Source organism: Mercenaria mercenaria, chromosome 7 (genome assembly GCF_021730395.1).
Source record: "Mercenaria mercenaria strain notata chromosome 7, MADL_Memer_1, whole genome shotgun sequence".
NCBI classification, from domain to species: Eukaryota; Metazoa; Mollusca; class Bivalvia; order Venerida; family Veneridae; genus Mercenaria; species Mercenaria mercenaria.
This window is the reverse complement of record NC_069367.1, coordinates 19,988,462-20,008,706: the sequence shown is the minus strand read 5'-3', so window position 1 is coordinate 20,008,706 and position 20,245 is coordinate 19,988,462. Positions and strand designations below refer to the sequence as shown.

The 20,245-nt window shown below is 35.1% G+C and overlaps 1 protein-coding gene across 2 annotated transcripts in view; it reads left to right on the top strand.

Moving 5' to 3' along the window:
* Positions 1–20,245, top strand: part of LOC123556016 (uncharacterized) — a 67,025-nt gene that overhangs the window by 32,958 nt on the left and 13,822 nt on the right. For both annotated transcript variants that reach the window (XM_053547725.1, XM_053547724.1), the window contains exons 7-12: positions 2,553–2,642; positions 6,543–6,578; positions 8,628–8,706; positions 18,750–18,797; positions 19,280–19,362; positions 19,535–19,611. In XM_053547725.1, the coding sequence (XP_053403700.1) occupies positions 2,553–2,642; positions 6,543–6,578; positions 8,628–8,706; positions 18,750–18,797; positions 19,280–19,362; positions 19,535–19,611 (413 nt within the window). The remainder of the gene's footprint in view (positions 1–2,552; positions 2,643–6,542; positions 6,579–8,627; positions 8,707–18,749; positions 18,798–19,279; positions 19,363–19,534; positions 19,612–20,245) is intronic.

Below are 20,245 nucleotides of genomic sequence, written 5' to 3'. Positions count from 1 at the left end.
CAAGTTTGAAACTGGGTCACGTGCGTTCAAAAACTAGGTCAGTAGGTCTAAAATAGAAAAACCTTGTGACCTCTCTAGAGGCCATATTTTTCAAAAGATCTTCATGAAAATTGGTCAGAAGGTTCAACTTGATGATATCTAGGTCAAGTTCGAAACTGGGTCACGTGTGGTCAAAAACTAGGTCAGTAGGTCAAATAATAGAAAAACCTTGTGACCTCTCTAGAGGCCATATATATTTCACGGTATCTGTATGAAAGTTTGTCTGGATGTTCACCTTGATGATATCTAGGTCAAGTTTGAAACTGGGTCACGTGCGGTCAAAAACTAGGTCAGTAGGTCTAAAAATAGAAAAACCTTGTGACCTCTCTAGAGGCCTTACTTTTGAATGGATCTTCATGAAAATTGGTCAGAATTTTTATCTTGATCATATCTAGGTCAGGTTCAGAACTGGGTCAAATGAGCTCAAAAACTAGGTCAGTAGGTCAAATAATAAAGAAACCTTGTGACCTCTCTAGAGGCTGTATTTTTCATGGGATCTGTATGAAAGTTGGTCTGAATGTTCATCTTGATGATATCTAGATCAGGTTTGAAACTGGGTCAACTGTGGTCAAAATCTAGGTCAGTAGGTCTAAAAATAGAAAAACCTTGTGACCTCTCTAGAGGCCATACTTTCAAATGGATCTTCATGAAAATTGGTCAGAATGTTCACCTTGATGATATCTAGATCAAGTTCGAAACTGGGTCAACTGCGTTCAATAACTAGGTCAGTAGGTCAAATAATGAAAAAAACCTTGTGACCTCTCTAGAGGCCATATTTTTCATGGGATCTGTATGAAAATTGGTCTGAATGTTTATCTTGATGATATCTTGGTCAAGTTTGAAACTGGGTCAACTGCGGTCAAAAACTAGGCCAGTAGATCTAAAAATAGAAAATCCTTGTGACCTCTCTAGAGACCATACTTTCAAGTGGATTTTCATGAAAATTGGTCAGAATGTTCACGTTGATGATATCTAGGTCAAGTTCGAAACTGGGTCACGTGTCATCAATAACTAGGTCAGTAGGTCAATTAATAAAAAAACTTTGTGACCTCTCTAAAGGCCATATTTTTCAATGGATCTTCATGAAAATTGGTCAGAATTTTTATCTTGATGATATCTAGGTGAGGTTCAAAACTGGGTCAAATGATCTCAAAAACTAGGTCACTATGTCAAATAATAGAAAAAACAACGTCATACTCAGTTCAAAACTGGGTCATGTGGGAACAGGTGAGCGATTCAGGACCATCATGGTCCTCTTGTTGTGGTTGTGTTTTCACATCGCATTTTAGTACACAGACAGTGTTGTTCATATAATGTAAGACAATTGACTTAGTACTGATAAGACAATATCACCTTTCAGATTATTTAGTATTCAATTATAGAAAGAATTAGGAATTTTTTAAACTTCTTTTTAACTTCTAGCAGATATACCTGTGATCAATTTGGTCAGGTTTGCGCCATTTTTCGTCCGAACAGGTGTTGTATTCAAAATAAACGGTCTTAACATAAAATTTCGCCTGGTGACCCATACATTTTTATCCATTTTTATGCTCACAATACAATTATTTATATACATGAAAAACAGGAAAAATTTCTATGAAACAGTTATTTCAAAATTTAAAAAAATATTCTTCACTATGGGTATTTTTCATTGAAAAAAGTTCACAAAAGTGAATATGAAACAAGATTTTTTTTTTTCATTTTTACCCATTATTGTAAGGATATAGTATTACAAATATGACTATGATATCAAATAAGTATATAATAAAATATGTAAAAAGAATAAACCTTATTGTGCTGTCTTGATGTATATTTTGGTTGGTATTTATAAAAAAGCAGAAAATTATGAAAATGTTGAAAAATCACTGGCAGTTTTAGCAACAGTGGGTGTGTTCAAAACAATCTTTCACAAAAACAAGCCTGATGACCCATTGTTTTTATTAGTTCATTGTTTTCAGCACAAATTTTCCTATCATATATGTGAATGTCAGAAAAATCTATGAAAGGAAAAAAACTAGGAATTCTCTTTAATACAATGTATAAAGTAGCATTTGTTTTATGTAAGGACTATTAATTCATAGGAAAGACTGTTAGGATGTTGTTTTGCAAATCATCTGTCCACTTAGTACAGTGTATAGTGATAATTCTTGAAGAGACAGCTCTGTATTATTGTTCTTTCAGAACATGTGTTAGCATCATGTCAATGAAATGTTTATGTAAGACATCAACAGAAGATTGTTGATAAATACACTAGTCTATTGTCAGGAGATTTTCAAAAATTAGTAAGATCCACATAACAATTTACATATAAAGATTATATATATTCAGTTGATTTTTCTTTGCTTGAACCCGGAAAATTTGAAAATCACCCTTGGCCCAAACTCATCTTCCCAGCAAAATTCCAATATTGTCTATATCTTGATAACTCAATTTACTGATAACTCATACAAATTTTGCAACTTCATTCCAGTTCGAGGTAACGAAGTTTGACTGTTTATTGTTTATTTTCTCAGGTTGTATCATCTAGTGAGCTGGGGAATTTCATTATTTATGTCTTTGCTGCCATTTATTGGGAACCATTATGGACCTGCTGGTGCCTGGTGGTAAGTCTTTGCTGCCATTTATTGGGAACCATTTTGGAACCGCTGGTGCCTGGTGGTAAGTCTTTGCTGCTATTTATTTGGAACCGCTGGTGGTAAGTCTTTGCTGCCATTTATTGGGAACCATTCTGGAACCACTGGTGCCTGGTAGTAAGTCTTTGCTGTCATTTATTGGGAACAACTCTGAAACCACTGGTGCCTGGTGGTAAGTCTTTTCTGCCATTTATTGGGAACAATTCTGGAAAGCTGGTACCTGGTGGTAAGCCATTAAAAACCATTAAAAACCATTATTGGCCTGCTAATGGCGGTCGGTAAGTCCTGTTAATTATATCTTGCCTATCTAATGGGGAAAGAATTCATTTGTCTGAGCATGCGCTAGGGATAGACCTTGTCTAATATAGTGTACATTTAGGAGACATCATATAGAACTGGCACTATTGTGACATCAGTTCTGGTAGTTCATCACATTTGGATCAAATTTTGTTCTACAGTGTAGATTTCCATTAAACCCTGGTTTTCTGAAACCTCAGGATATACTTGATCAATTCCACAAATAAAAATATAGGGTTGTGTGCTTCATTTTTTGATAATTTTGAAAAATGCAGACCTCATACCAGTGTTCATTATGATGGTCTATAGGAAAATCACAACTTTGATGACATTTTGAGTACAATATAGATTTTAATGACACTTCTCACAGTTGTAAATAAACATACAGTCTATAATATGGTGAAATAATATATATAGGTACTTATGTTTGTTTTTGCAATATTTGCCCATGAATAAAGAGATCCGCACATTTAAAGTCAATTTTATTTAGTCTTGGGTTGCCATTATTTCATAGTTTTTAAACCTTATTCAAAACATGTAAAATAATTATAAGACTGATTAATTAACCTAGTACTCTAGGAAACACTCAATGTAAGGTAGATATCGAGGGGTTAAAGCCAGAACGGTATAAGTCCACGTTTTACTGAAAATCACTTTTTTAGACTTTTTAATACCATTTTTAAAGCTCCTTCTTTTGCCCTTATCTCTGGCACCATATAAGGTATAAAACCTAAGATATCAAAGGGAACCATATTGCAATAAGTGCTTAACATCAGTATTGTTGTATGCCAGAACGTTATAAGTGCATTAACTTGAAAACCAGAAGGATTTAAGTGCACTTAGTTCCTTCTGGCGGTATACATTTTGATATATTATGTAATGTAAAAAATGTGCCAAAACGATACAAGTGCACTTAAACCATTCTAGAAGTAACACATTATGTTAATAATTCAAGGCACAAATGAAATATGATCACTTAATACATTCTGGAATTAACACCTTTGGTTAATTAGGAAAGAAAATACTTTCAGAACTTGTATCCACAAGGTATATAAATGTTAATTGTAAATGGAAAGTAATATTTTTATTAAGGTTTATGTTATATTCACGTGAAAACTTATATTGTTCCTTGCTAAAATGGTGAAAACATCAGATTTAACAGTATTCTGCCATATTCGTATATATTAAATAGTAATGGCAAAGAAAAGTATTAAAACTATGAGAGGGAATTATAAAAGGATGTAAACAATCAGTTTTTTGTCAAGCTTGTGCTGTGAACAAAAAACAAAGAATAGACAGAACAGATGACAAAACCGTTGAGACTGTTTATTCAGGAACATAGTAAAATGAAAACCAGAGATAGAGAAAAAAAATCAAACAAATTGAGCACAAAACAAAACCAACCATCTGCAGTCGTAGTTTTACTGATTCCATGTTCCATTGTCAACCAAGTTTATTACATGTATAAAGAGAGAATTAGGTTGATACAATTTGTTTTTCTTCTCTTTGCCTAATTTAAGTTCAACATGAAATTTGTGGAAAATATCTGAAGAATAAAGAATAAAGAAGCTCTTGTGAACTTTGAAGTTGGCATACATGTACATAAAATAATTTACTAGGACAGTAATGCATATGTTTTTTCATTGTGATTGTTGTGAAGGTGAGAATTGTTGCTATAACATTAAAGTAGGGGACAATAAAAATTGATAATTATTTTTACAGAATTTCCATTTAATGACAATAGTGTTTAGTTGGTATAATTCAACGTCAATTAGTGAGGCATGACTTATCCGCTATCCTCCGCCTTTACCCCAGTATTGTTATGAGCTAAAAGTTCAGACACACTTCAATGCCACTTCAATGCATAATGTTGATCATATTTTGTTTGTCAGAAATACTGTGTTTATTTAATAACAGTGATAATAATTTTAATGAAAACAATAAGAGAAATATTATTCAGTTTGTTTAATTTTAAATTTCACTTCCACCGTTTCAGTTTATCAGTTGTTAAAACTCGAAGTTCTATTTTGTTGAATTTTGGATATAAAATAGTTTAATATAATACTTAAAGTTAGTTCATTGATTATTTTCACTTTATCAAAATAGGAACCACACAATTTCTTCAAATATTAACTTAAAAGTTACCCTTGTTGATATTTTCTTCAGTAGAGGGTATTCTAATCAAGGGGATTTTGATAGCCCCGACATTTTGAAGAAGGGGATTATGATACCCCTGCTATTTTTAAAGAGGGGAATATGATACCCCTGCAAAAGTATGAATGGGATTTTGTAACATACTGTCTTTTTCCAGAGAAGGGAATTTTGATCACGGAGATTTTTATAAACACTTGGCATGCAAAAGAAAAAAAAAACAAATAACATAGAAACCATTGAGCAAGTTTTAAGTAAGCGAACTTATGCAAATGGATAATGACTGTAAATGGAGTAGTAGTATAAACAAGGCAATAAAAGAGCAAGGAAAGCAACTCCAGTAACTGTTACTGTATTCATACCCTGTCAGTCGGATAGAATTGTGAGAATGGCAAAAACAAAAAATCCTTGTGTTGTAGCACATTTACCAGTGAGAATTTCTTTCCATAAAGAGCATTGCAAAGTATGAAGTTCAAAAAAAAGCTTGGATAAAAAGGGACAGAAAAGTTGGAAAAAAACTAAAAGGTTAAAATTTAAAGACGGTAAACCTGCAAATGAATATGTTTGATACAGTTTCGATGACCTACATTTCCAATGTATAAAACAGAAACCAAGAAAAGAAGCTTCTATAAAATCTTCCATTATATAAAAAAGGAAGGACTTCTTTAGCTTTGTTCTGATGAAACAACATCTTCAGAATTCCATCAGTATTTCAAGAATATTCATTCTGAAAAAGCAGCCAGAGACTGCCTATCAGAACCAGACATGTTGAAAAGTAAGTGATGAGTCTGATATTGAATAGTTATTATAAGTACAAGAGTTGTTTTGTTTTAAGAGGTACTATAATAGAAAAAGATGGGAAAACGTTCTTTTACTAATATCTAGAATGGATTGTTGAAAATTTTGTGTAGTGTAATTGTTATACAATTTTAAACATATTTTGTAATTTTATACACATTTTACTCAACATTTCTATTTGTACTAAGTGCACATATTTCCTTAGTCTTTGTAAATCATGTCATAAGATTTAACAGTTTTGTTATAAGTGCACTTGTGACAGTATGGCATCGAATAAAACCAGCATTATTGCAATATTTTAGAGAACTAAGTGCACTTAACACATTGAACCCTCGAATTATTTTCCATTTTGTTGTATGCCAGATTGAGTTAAGTACAATTTTAACTATAAAACCAATTTAATTTATGAGTAGTCCTTTTATATTCTTCATACATTGTAACAACATTATTGTCTATAATATAACCAAATCTTATCTAAATATTCTGATTCATTAAAAAGTTTTATGTGTCTAAAACCTTCTTTTGCATTTTTCTCCACTATTTGAAAAATGGACTTATACCGTTCTGGCTTTAACCCCTCGATATGTTTAACTTAAATGCTAAATACATTATACATACTTTCAGCTGGATAAAGGATGACTGGAGATGGAGAGTTGGAATGTAAGTTTACTAGAAATTATTATGCCCCCGTTCGAAGAAGGAGGGGTATATTGTTTTGCAGATGTCAGTCGGTCTGTAGGTCGGTCGGTCGGTCTGTATGTAGACCAATCCATTTCCGGATGATAACTCAAGAACGCTTGGGCCTAGGATCATGAAAGTTGATAGGAAGGTTGGTCATCACCTGCAGATGACTCCAATAGATTTTGAGTACTGTATGTCAAAGGTCAAGGTCACAGTGACCCTGAACAGTTAAACGGTTTCCAGATGATTACTCAAGAAACCTTAGGCCTAGGATCATGAAAGTTGATAGGATGGTTGGTCATGACCAGCAGATGACCCCTATTGATTTTGAGGTCAGTAGGTCAAAGTTCAAGGTCACAGTGACCCGGAACAGTAAAACGGTTTCCGGATGATAAGTCAAGATTGCTTGGGCCTAGGATCGTGAAAGTTGATAGGGAGGTTGGTCATGACCAGCAGATGACCCCTATTGATTTTGAGGTCAGTAGGTCAAAGGTCAAGGTCACAGAGTCCAGGAACAGTAAAACCGTTTACGGGCGATACCTCAAGAACGCTTGGGCCTAGAATAAGGAAAATTGATAGGAGATTGATCATGACCAGCAGATGACCCCTATTGATTTTGAGGTCATTTCGTCAAAGTTCAAGGTCAGATTGGCCAGGAACAGTTAAACGGTTTCTGGATGATAACTTAGAACGCTTGGACCAAGCAGATGACCCCTATTGATTTTAAGGTCAGTAGGCCAAAGGTGAAGGTTACAGTGACCCGGAACATTTAAAGGTCCAATACTAAGGAAAGTGAACATCTTAATTTCTTTTAAAAAGCACAGAAACTATTTCATTTTATTGGAAAATGAAAGTTGGTATGTAGAAATTCGAAATAAATCGCAGTATATGTACAATTATTTTTCTATGAAGTATGAAGAAAGTTAAAAAGACCTGGGGGGTCATTCTGTCGATTCATTGAAATTTCAACATAATACACATACATTTCTTTGAGTTCCAAAGACCTTCTGTAAATTTTGACTTGCCAATCTTCATTATTTAGTGTCTTGCAGAAGTCTATGCACTGGCTATGAAAAAAAATGCCAACTCACTTTCCCTTAGTAATGGACCTTTAAACTGTTTCCATAATTTTTGCTGGGCCAGTTTTAGAATATGAAATGATAGAACTGTTTTGAAATTCTATTCATAATTAAAAGGTGTTTGGTTTTGGCAGTAATTAGGAAATTTTCAAGACTGAAAAATACTTTGAATAACAATTTACAGTAATCACATTATATAGATTTACAAGATGAGAAATTAGATTCGCAAGGATAAGAAAACTTTAAGTGGACTTAAACAAAGACAAGAAATTATTTAAATACAGTTTAAAGTATATTTAGTTCCTTTTTCGACTTGCAAGTGATGACACTGAAATCTCTCCTGTTTCCCTGAGATCTCTTCACTTCTCCCTAAAATCTCCCCACTTCTCCCTAATCTTAGTTGAGGGAGAAGTGAGAAGTCACTTCTCCCTAAAATCTTAGCCTAGGTTAAGCCCTGAGTTTTCGCATATACTGTATTACAGATGGTTTGGTCCATTGTTCTCCCCTGTATTCACATATACTGTATAATAACAGATAGTATGGTCCATTGTTTTCACCAATTTTAACATGATACATGTATTAAAGATGGTATGGTCCATTGTTCTCACCCAATATTCACATATACTGTATTACAGATGGTAATTTTATTGGTCTATTGTTCTCACCAATTTTAACATTATACATGTATTAAAGATGGTATGGTCCATTGTTCTCACCAATATTGACATTATACATGTATTAAAGATGGTATGGTCCATTGTTCTCACCAATATTGACATTATACATGTATTAAAGATGGTATGGTCCATTGTTCTCACTAATATTTACCTGGTACATGTATAACAGATGGTATGGTCAATTGTTCTCATCAATATTGACATTATATTTGTATAAAAGATGACATCATCTATTGCTATCACCAATATTCCGATTTATACTTGTATTACAGATGGTATGGTCCATTATTTGGAATGTTGTTGATCATGGTTGTTGCTTACATCTACATATCTTGTGTTCTCAGTAGAAAGGTAATTTTTTAAGCTTTCTGTACGAAGTATTCTAAAACACTTTACAAATGCAACACAATTTAATATTGTACCAACAATTATCATTTATTAGCTCACATGTCACAAAGTGACAATGTGAGCTTTTGTGATCACGCAGCGTCCGTCGTCCATCCGTGCGTCTGTGCGTAAACTTTTGCTTGTGACCACTCTAGAGGTCACATTTTTCATGGGATCTTTATGAAAGTTGGTCAGAATGTTTATCTTGATGATGTCTAGGTCAAGTTCGAAACTGGGTCAACTGCGATCAAAAACTAGGTCAGTAGGTCTAAAAATAGAAAAACCTTGTGACCTCTCCAGAGGCCATACTTTTCAATGGATCTTCATGAAAGTTATTCAGAATGTTCACCTTGATGATATCTAGGTCTTGTTCGAAACTGGGTCACGTGCTCTCAAAAACTAGGTCAGTAGGTCAAATAATTAAAAAACCTTGTGACCTCCTAGAGGCCATATTTTTCATGGGATCTGTATGAAAGTTGGTCAGAATGTTCATCTGATGAATATTAGGTCAAGTTCGAAACTGGTGTCAACTGCGATCAAAACATAGGTCATTGGTCTAAAAATGAAAAACACAAACCATTTTTACTTTCTAGAGGCCATATTTGGAATGGATATCATGAAAGTTGGTCACAATTGTTTTTCCTTGAAAGTAATATCTAGTCGAAGTATTTGAAACACGTTCAAATGCAACAATAACTATTGTCCATATCATTATAGTACATGCACAATAAAAGCCTTTTTTGCACTCCTTTCTCGTGCGCCAAATTTTGCATGTGAATCTGTCAATATGGATAGAATTGGTCAGAATTTTTATCTTGATGACGTCTAGGTCAAGTTCGAAACTGGTCAACTGCGATCAAAAACTAGGTCAGTAGGTCTAAAAATAGAAAAACCTTGTGACCTCTCTAGAGGCCATACTTTTCAATGGATCTTCATGAAAGTTATTCAGAATGTTCACCTTGATGATATCTAGGTCAGTTCGAAACTGGGTCACATGGGTCAAAAACTAGGTCAGTAGGTCAAATAATAAAAAACCTTGTGACCTCTCTAGAGGCCATATTTTTCATGGGATCTGTATGAAAGTTGGTCAGAATGTTCATCTTGATGATATCTAGGTCAAGTTCGAAACTGGGTCAACTGCGTCAAAAACTAGGTCAGTAGGTCTAAAAATAGAAAAACCTTGTGACCTCTCTAGAGGCCATACTTGTGAATGGATCTTCATGGAAAATTGGTCAGAATGTTCACCTTGATGAATCTAGGTCAAGTTTGAAACTGGGTCACATGCCATCAATAACTAGGTCAGTAGGTCAAATATAAAAAAACCTTGTGACCTCTCTAGAGGCCATATTTTTCATGGGATCTGTATGAAAATTGGTCAGAATTTTTATCTTGATGATATCTAGGTCAAGTTCAAAACTGGGTCAACTGTGGTCAAAAACTAGGTCAGTAGGTCTAAAAATAGAAAAACCTTGTGACCTCTCTAGAGGCCATACTTTTCAATGGATCTTCAGGAAAATTGGTCAGAATGTTCACCTTGATGATATCTAGGTCAAGTTCCAAACTGGTCACATGCCATCAAAACTAGGTCAGTAGGTCAAATAAAAAAAAGCCTTGTGACCTCTCTAGAGGCCATATTTTTCATGGGATCTGTATGAAATTGGTCAGAATGTTATCTTGATGATATCTAGGTCAAGTTCGAAACTGGTTCAAGCTGGGTCAAAAACTAGGTCAGTAGGTCTAAAAATAGAAAAACCTTGTGACCTCTCTAGGGGCCATACTTTTAATGGATCTTACATGAAATTGTCAGAATGTCACCTTGATGATATCTAGGTCAATTTCGAAACTGGTCACATGCCATCAAAACTAGGTCAGTAGATCAAATAATAAAAAAACCTTGTGACCTCTCTAGAGGCCATATTTTTCATGGGATCTGTATGAAAGTTGGTCAGAATGTTCATCTTGATGATATCTAGGTCAAGTTCAAAACTGGGTCAACTGCGTCAAAAACTAGGTCAGTAGGTCTAAAAATAGAAAAACCTTGTTAACCCTTCGAGGCCATACTTGTGAATGGATCTTCAGGAAAATTGGTCAGAATGTTCACCTTGATGATATCTAGGTCAAGTTTGAAACTGGATCACATGCCATTAATGACTAGGTCAGTAGGTCAAATAACAAAAAAACCTTGTGACCTCTCTAGAGGCCATATTTTTCATAGGATCTGTATGAAAATTGGTCAGAATTTTTATCTTGATGATATCTAGGTCAAGTTCGAAACTGGTTCATCTGCGGTCAAAAACTAGGTCAGAAGGTCTAAACATAGAAAAACCTTGTGACCTCTCTAGAGGCCATATTTTTCATGGGATCTGTATGAAAGTTGGTCAGAATGTTCATCTTGATAATATCTAGGTCAAATTTAAAACTGGGTCAACTGCGGTCAAAAACTAGGCAGTAGGTCTAAAAATAGAAAAACCTTGTGACCTCTCTAGAGGCCATACTTGTGAATGGATCTTCAGGAAAATTGGTCAGAATGTTCACCTTGATGATATCTAGGTCAAGTTTGAAACTGGTCACATTTTCGTCAATAACTAGGTCAGTAGGGTCAAATAACAAAAAAACCTTGTGACCTCTCTAGAGGCCATATTTTCATGGATCTTATGAAAAGGTCAGAAGTTTTATCTTGATGATATCTAGGTCAAGTTCGAAACTGGTTCAACTGCGGTTTTTAAAAACTAGGTCAGTAGGTCAAAAAAAATAAACCTTGTGACCTCTCTAGAGGCCATACTTTTCAATGGATCTTCATGAAAATAGTCGAATTTCCCTTGATGATATCTAGTCTTGTTCGAACTTTGTCAGTTTTTATACTGTAGTAGTCTAAAGTTTGATCCGAGGCATATTTTTAGGTTTAAGTATCTTGATGATATCTAGGTCAGTTTTGAAACTAGGTCAGTAGGTCTAAAAATAGAAAAACCTTGTGACCTCTCTAGAGGCCATACTTTTGATTGGATCTTCATGAAAATTGGTCAGAATGTTCACCTTGATGATATCTAGGTCAATTTCGATAACTAGGTCAGTAAGTCAAATAATAAAAAATCTTGTGACCTCTCTAGAGGCCATATTTTTCAGTGAATCTTCATGAAAATTGGTTAGAATTTTTATCTTGATGATATCTAGGTTAGATTCAACACTGGGTCACATGAGCTCAAAAACTAGGTCACAATGTCAAATAATAGAAAAAAACGACATCATACTCGGTTTAAAACTGGGTCATGTGGGGACAGGTGAGCGATTCAGGACCATCATGGTCCTCTTGTTCTGTTTGTTAGCAATTTCATTTCTGCTCAATAAAAATGCTTTGACCTATGATAATTAAACTTTATAAGAACATTGTTAATTGGCAGCAGATGCCTCTCATTAGCTCGACTATTCAAAGAATAGTCCAAGCTATTCTGCTCACCCTGGTGTCGGCATTGGCATCAAACCTTGGTTAAAGTTTTGCATGCAAGTACATATAGCTATCATTAACCCTTACTCTGCTAATTTTTAGCTCACCTGTCACATAGTGACAAGGTGAGCTTTTGTGATCACGCATCGTCCGTCTGTCTGTCTGTAAACTTTTGCTTGTGACCACTCTAGAAGTCACATTTTTTGTGGGATCTTTATGAAAGTTGGTCAGAATATTCATCTTGATGATATCTAGGTCATCTTCGAAACTGGGTCACGTGCCTTCAAAAACTAGGTCAGTAGGTCTAAAAATAGAAAACCCTTGTGACCTCTCTAGAGGCCATATATTTCATGAGATCTTCATGAAAATTGGTGAGAAGTTCACCTTGATGATATCTAGGTCAAGTTCGAAACTGGGTCACGTACCATCAAAATCTAGGTCAGTAGGTCAAATAATAGAAAAACCTTGTGACCTCTCTAAAGGCCATATTTTTCATGGGATCTGTATGAAAGTTGGTCAGAATGTTCATCTTGATGATATCTAGGTCAAGTTCGAAAGTGGGTCACGTCCGGTCAAAAACTAGGTCAGTAGGTCTAAAAATAGAAAAACCTTGCGACCTCTCTAGAGGCCATATATTTCATGAGATCTTCATGAAAATTGGTCAGAATGTTCACCTTGATGATATCTAGGTCAAGTTCGAAACTGGGTCACGTGCCATCAAAAACTAGGTCAGTAGGTCAAATAATAGAAAAACCTTGTGACCTCTCTAGAGGCCATATTTTTCATGGGATCTGTATGAAAGTTGGTCTGAATTTTCATCTTGATGATATCTAGGTGAAGTTCGAAACAGGGTCATTTGCGGTCAAAAACTAGGTCAGTAGGTCAAAAAATAGAAAAATCTTGTGACCTCTCTAGAGGCCATACTTGTGAATGGATCTCCATAAAAATTGTTCCGAATGTTCATCTAAATGATATCTAGGTCAGATCCGAAAGTGGATCACGTGCCATCTAAAAGTAGGTCAGTAGGTCAAATAATGAAAAAACGTTGTGACCTCTCTAGAGGCCATATTTTTCATGGGATCTGTATGTAAGTTGGTCTGAATGTTTATCTTGATGATATCTAGGTCAAGTTTGAAATTGGGTCACCTGCGATCAAAAACTAGGTCAGTAGGTCTTGAAAAAGAAAAACCTTGTGACCTCTCCAGAGGCCAATACCATTGAATGGATCTTCATGAAAATTGGTCAGAATGTTCACCTTGATGATATCTAGGTCAAGTTTGAAACTGGGTCACATGCCTTAAAAAACTAGGTCAGTAGGTCAAATAATAAAAAAACCTTGTGACCTCCCTAGAGGCCATACTTTTCATGGGATCTGTATGAAAGTTGGTCTGACTGTTCATCTTGATGATATCTAGGTCAAGTTTGAAACTGGGTCAACTGTGGTCAAAAACTAGGTCAGTAAGTCTAAAATTATTAAAATCTTTTGACCTCTCTAGAGGCCATATTTTTCAATGGATCTTCATGAAAATTGATCTGAATGTTCACCTTGATGATATTTAGGTCAGTTTCGAAACTGGGTCACGTGCCATCAAAAACTAGGTCAGTAGGTCTTGAATAATAGAAAAACCTTGTGACCTCTCTAGAGGCCATATTTTTCATGAGATCTTCATGAAAATTAGTGAGAATGTTCACCTTGATGATATCTAGGTAAAGTTCAAAACAGGGTCATGTACCTTCGAAAACTAGGTCAGTAGGTATAAAAATAGAAAAACCTTGTGACCTCTCTAGAGACCATATTTTTCAATGGATCTTCATGAAAATTGGTCAGAATTTTTATCTTGATAATATCTAGGTCAAGTTAAAAACTGGGTCACATGAGCTCAAAAACTAGGTCACTATGTCAAATAATAGAAAAATCGACGTCATACTCAAAACTGGGTCATGTGGGAAGAGGTGAGCGATTCAGGACCATCATGGTCCTCTTGTTTATAATGAACTTGCCCATTTTTCAATTTGGACAGTACCATTAACTGTTAAAAGAGGTGCATACCAAAAAGATACTGACTGAATGGCAAACAGTGCAGGTCATATTCAGACTGCACGTATGTGCAGGCTGATCATGATTTGCACTTGTCACAAAGGCAGAATCAATTGTGTCCAGCATGGCAAGGGTTAAAGGCATATGGCTTTGGAACTTGTTTTGTCATTTCTAGGTCCCATAACTCTGACATGTATTTTGGCCAAATTATGCCCCCTTTAGGACTTGGAAAATCCTGGTTAAAGTTTTGCATGCAAGTAACTATCTCCAAAACAATGCAGATATTGAATTGAAACTTCACATGCGTTCTGGGTTATAAAACTAGGTGATAACATCAAGTCCCATAACTCTGACATGCGTTTTGGCCAAATAATGCCTCCGTTTGGAAAATCCTGGTTGAAGTTTTGTATACAAGTACATACAGCTATTATTTAAAGGCATATAGCTTTGAAACTTATTTTTAGCTTTTGTGACCGCTCAGTGTCCGTCGTCAGTCGTCCGTCCGTCAACATTTTCTAAAAAAATCTTCTTCTTGAAAACCACTGGGCAGAATTACACCAAACTTCACAGGAATGACCCTTGGGTGGTCCCCTTTCAAAATTGTTCAAATAATTGAATTCCAAGGAATTTTCCAAAAGGAAAAACTTTAAAAATCTTCTAATCCAAAACCACAAGGCATAGAGCCTTGATATTTGGCATGTGACATAATCTAATGGTCCTCCATGAAGATTGTTCAAATTATGCCCTTAGGACGAAAAGAGGCCCGCCCCATGGTCACAAGTTTAACATAGACTTACATAGGAAAAAACTTTAAAAATCTTCTTGTCTAAAACCACAGGACCTAGGCCTTTGATATTTGGTATGTAGCATTGCCTTGTAGTCCTCTACCAAAATTGTTCAAATTATAACCCTGGGGTGAAAAGAGGCCCTGCCACGGGGGGTCTCAAGTTTTACATAGACTTATATAGGAAAAAACTTTAAAAATCTTCTTGCCTGAAACTGCAAGGCTTAGGCTTTTGATATTACGTATGTTGCATTGCCTTGTGGTCCTCTACCTAAATTGTTCAAACTATGCCCCTGGGGTGAAAAGAGGCCCTGCCCTGGGGTCCCAAATATAACATAGACTTTATAGGGGGAAATAAATCTTCTTGTCTGAAAGTTCAAAGCCTAGGCCTTTGATATTTGGTATGTAACATTGCCTAGTGGATCTCTAACAAGATTGTTCAAATTATGCACCTGGTGTGAAAAATGGCCCCACCCTGGGTCATCTGTTGTTATTACGTGTAACCGTTTAACGCCCGATATTACGAAAATTGATCCAACATGTCAGTATCGTATAAACGCCCCATCATCCTTCACGATGACATATTAACCATACGATCGTATAATCTGTGTAAAGTCGGTGAGTGATGACCGTGATCAATACTGGCATAGCCAGATAAGGGTTACTGCTGTAGTATCAGTCTTACACACGTATTATTGTGCATGCCTGTGACCTGTTAAAATTGTGCTAATAAGTTTTTTTTTTTTATTCATTGTATTGTTATGGATGTATTATCGGGATAATTGTGTTGACATTTTGAAGTAAGTTTTTTTCCGCAAAAACTGGGGGCGTTAGAGGAGGCGTAATACGGTAAACGGTATATGGATAATACTCGAATTCAGATATATTCCTACATGTTTAATATAATACTGACACCAAGCGATAAGGGTCACTGACTGTGACCTTGACTACGGCTATTCTTGTTTAGTCGCCTTGAATTGATGACATGTACATTTTGCACACTGATCTTAAAACTGACTTTCAGTGACTGAATGTGACCTACTTTCTAATATTTTAGCATCAGTTTGCCATTTTAAACATGTGGCTCATATTACTCAGGTTAGCGATTCAGGGTCATCATGACCCTCTTGTTTCTTTTTCTAGATCAATATTTAACCTCACAGGATCAAGTCCCGTAGCTCTGAAATTTAATTTAGCCAAATTATGCCCACCTTTTGAACTTGGAAAATTCTGGTTAAAGTTTTGCATACAAGTTACTATCTCAAACACAAATGGAAATATTGAATGAAACTTTTCTTTAGGTTTATAAAACTAGGTCATAGCATCAAGTCCCATAACTCTGACATGTATTTTGCAAAATTATGTCCCCTTTTGAAATTCTGGTTAAAGTTTTGCATGCAAGTTACTGTCTCCAAAACTAATGCAGGTACTGGATTGAAACTCCATAGATATATTAACATTTAGGGTAATATTCCTGCTTCTTGGACAACAATTCGAATAGTTGAGCATTGGCTGTCTTACAGACAGCTGTTGTTGATTTTGAGGTCAATGGATCAAAGATTTAGGCTACATTAATTGTTTGTACAGAAATTATTTCGGCTCAATATTTTGAGAAGGTCCTACTTTCCTCAAATTTAGCAAGCACATTGATCATGCATAGTGGATGATTCCTGTTGATTTTAGAGTAATAGGGCCAAAGGTCAAAGTAACCGTTACTGTTAGTACAAAAATGTCTTTGCTCACTATCTTGTAGATCTGAAAATGAGGCATGCATATTGCCCATTGGCAATGAAAGACCCCTATTGACTTTCAGGTCAGTGAGTCAAAGGTTAAGAATATATCTAAAACTGTTCCAGTTCAATATTTAGAGAATGACTTGACCTACGACACTCTCTGAATGAGACCTATTGATTATGAAGTCAGTGGGTATTAAGATCACAGTGGCTGTTAGTTAGAAAAGAACATTCACAATAGACCTCTCTTAATTTTGAAGTTTCTTAGTGTTCACTGTCATACAGAGGGATGTAGTATGTGATGATGTTGGTCATCTATTCATCAGCTTCTGCTCAATAACTTTGACTAGTCATCCTCATACTAAAGCAGTGTTTTTTTAGCACCTGAGGTTTTCGTTTGGATTTCTCTCAGCCATGCTAGTTATTGCTCTTACCAATATACATAAAGGGCCTTTGGATCTCATAAAATTGACGTAGAATTATGAAACTTAATAGGGTTGTTATATAGCATGCCAAATTGTGCACCTGTGGTTTTGTTTGGGAACCACAGTTATGACCTTGACTTAGTACTAAATATGCATTAAGGGTTTCAATATTTGTGTCTGCATATCACAAAAAGTATTTGATCTAGAGTCATGAAACCATATTGGAATATTATTCAGCATTTGAAGTTTTGTTTGGGATTTCACTCCACAAGACCAGAGTTATGGCCCTTGACTTAGTCAAACATATACAGTAAGGGCTTGAAAGTTTATTTCACACACATCTCAAAAAGTATTTTACTAGGAGCCATGAAACTTTATAGAAATGTTATTCGGCATTGGGATGTTTTGTTTTATCCATACACCCCCACCCCTGATGACTTGCACCCCTAACCCAAGGAAGTATGAAACTTAGTCTTACATTTTCAACAAGAATCATATAAACACACAATGATAGACAGTGGCCCCCACCGTGTCCATTGGACATCCATATTGTTAATTTAATGATATGTATTTATGTAATATACATCATCAATATGATGTGTGCATGCACATAGTGTCTGTTCTTTCATGTCAGATTAATTTAGAGTTATGCCCCTTTTTATTGGACTTTACAGTATTACAACTTCATTTGTACATTGTGTTCTCAACTCCTACAGTTTCAGTAAAATAGACAAGTAGGTGCAGCATGTTTAGTTTAGTTTACTGGTTAATTATTCAAAAGAATTAATAGTTAACTGGTTTAATAGTTAACTGATTGTTAAAGTTAACTGAATGTTGACATCCCTAATTGAAACAAAATGTTTTGCTTAGCACCTTTCGCTATTGAGCATTGACATACATGAGTGCATCAAACAGTTCTTGAACTCCTTGAAAATGTAGGTATCTGTTATGCAACTCGTTCTCATTTTTTTCACTGAAAATGTTTTTTTTACATCTTGTTAAAGTTTGTATTTTGTGTTAGTTCTTTCTCATTGAAACTTACTGGCAACATTCTTACTTTCTGCAAAGAATAAGGTCCACCCACTTATTTCAATACCAAAAAGGCAGATATACACATGACAGGGTTAGAAGTTCAGTCCAGGGGCATTTGTTCTCAGTGACAATTTGATATGAAGTTACTCATCCTCCACCTCTGATTTATGTGGAGAAGTTGGTAGTTACTTGCAGAGAATAGGTTGGTACATCCTCAGTTTGTGTTATACAGAAAGTTAAAAAAATCATATAAACAATATTGGTGCAATGATATCAAGGTGGGCCCTTTCCAAGAGACTGCAAGTCTGATCTGGCACCATTCACACAAAAAGAACAAAATACGGCAAAATATGTGGTTCATGGATTTGCAAGAAATTCCATAGTGGTTTGTACTTGCCTAAAGCACAATAAATAATGTTTAATCTTTAATGTTTTGAAAGAAGTGTGTGTGTCATTTAAGAGTTTCTCCTTTTATTCCCTTGCTGGAATAAGTAGTTTTTAAAGCTTAAATGGTTAAATAGGAATGGTAATTTTCTTGTTTATTTCTGACTAGGCTGCTACATGGGAAGGTACATATGATCCGGATACTGAGAGGAAGAAGGTAAGAAACCTGTCTGTGGGACATGGGGGATAAATGAAGTAGTTACTTTAGGGTTTTAGAGAGGAGACTGCTATTTGAATCACCTTTTATCTGATACATGTATGTGGGATGTTTTTGGCGGAGTGGTTAAGGACACTGTTTGGCTATAGATTTAAAATACTATGTGGAATGTAGAATTCTTTGTTGAGGCAAAAGTCAATGGCTCAACACTGATGGCTGCCCCTGTTATTAATAACAGCAAGAGGGACACTTTAGGTCTTCCTGTACAATAAAAGCCAGAAAGTTTTACCTAAATTGCTTTTGTGTGACTGTTAACAGAAAGTAGCAAAGTACTTGTTTGTTATTTTATCAAAGAATTAAATAATAGAAACTGTATTTATATCTTATTTCTTATTTTGTTAGAGGTTGTAATTTAATTTAGTATAAAATTACTATGCAACATGATGTCTTGTGATAATTGTGTACTATTTTTTCAATTTCAGCAAATGTTAAAGGAAGACATCAAACCCCTGATGGCATACCCATTTGTTTACCTCGCAACGTCTCTGTTTCCATTAATCAACAGGTAATTTCTTTAACAAAGAAAGTTTCACAATCCTTTTGTAGAGAATTGTAATTAATTAAACTCGTATTTCTGTAGGATAGTATATTTATAGATTATGTCTTCTTGTTTCTGTATGTAATGAAATGAAGTTTATGCAGGTAGACAGTTGAAAGTATAATGGTTTTGATTTCAGGATACAGAATGCAGTGAACAGTGGCCACCCAGTGTTTGCCCTTGTCCTTCTTGCTTCAATTTCATCACCTTCACAAGGTAACAATTTTATGCTGGATGCAGTCAGAAACTTCCATTTGTGTTGAATTTTGAATTTTGTTTTCTGTTATTCTTAGTTGGCTGAAAACATTTCAGCACTGAATAGTAATTGAATATGATAAGGTATGTGGACAGTAGCGGTGTTAATGGTAAGTTTTAGGAAACTAGAAATATCATATCACTATCAACTTTCAACAGCTTGTATTATAATGTTGTAAACAGTACAATATTGTATATCCGTGTACCCATACACAATACACAAAAAGTGTTTTAGTTTGATGGTAATAATGTGAATGGTTGGTGAAATGCCATCAGGTACATGACAATATATTTTGAGATTATGAGCAAAAACTACTTTTATTAAACCTCTGTTATTCATGAACAATGGGGTATGTCCTTTTTCAGGTGGGCGGTATTGGGTAGGTTCTGCTCAATAACTTTAGTTTGGGTGGAGATGTTGAAATGAAACTTGGCCTATAGTTTGTTTATAGTAAAATCGATGTTTGCTTTGCATATGGGTTCAGTGTAGTAAAGGTTTCTGGGTTTCAAGGTTTCAAACAGTTTCTGCTCAATAACTTGAGTTTTATTGATGTTTCGAAATTGAATTTGGCCTATAGATAATTTATAGAAAAAC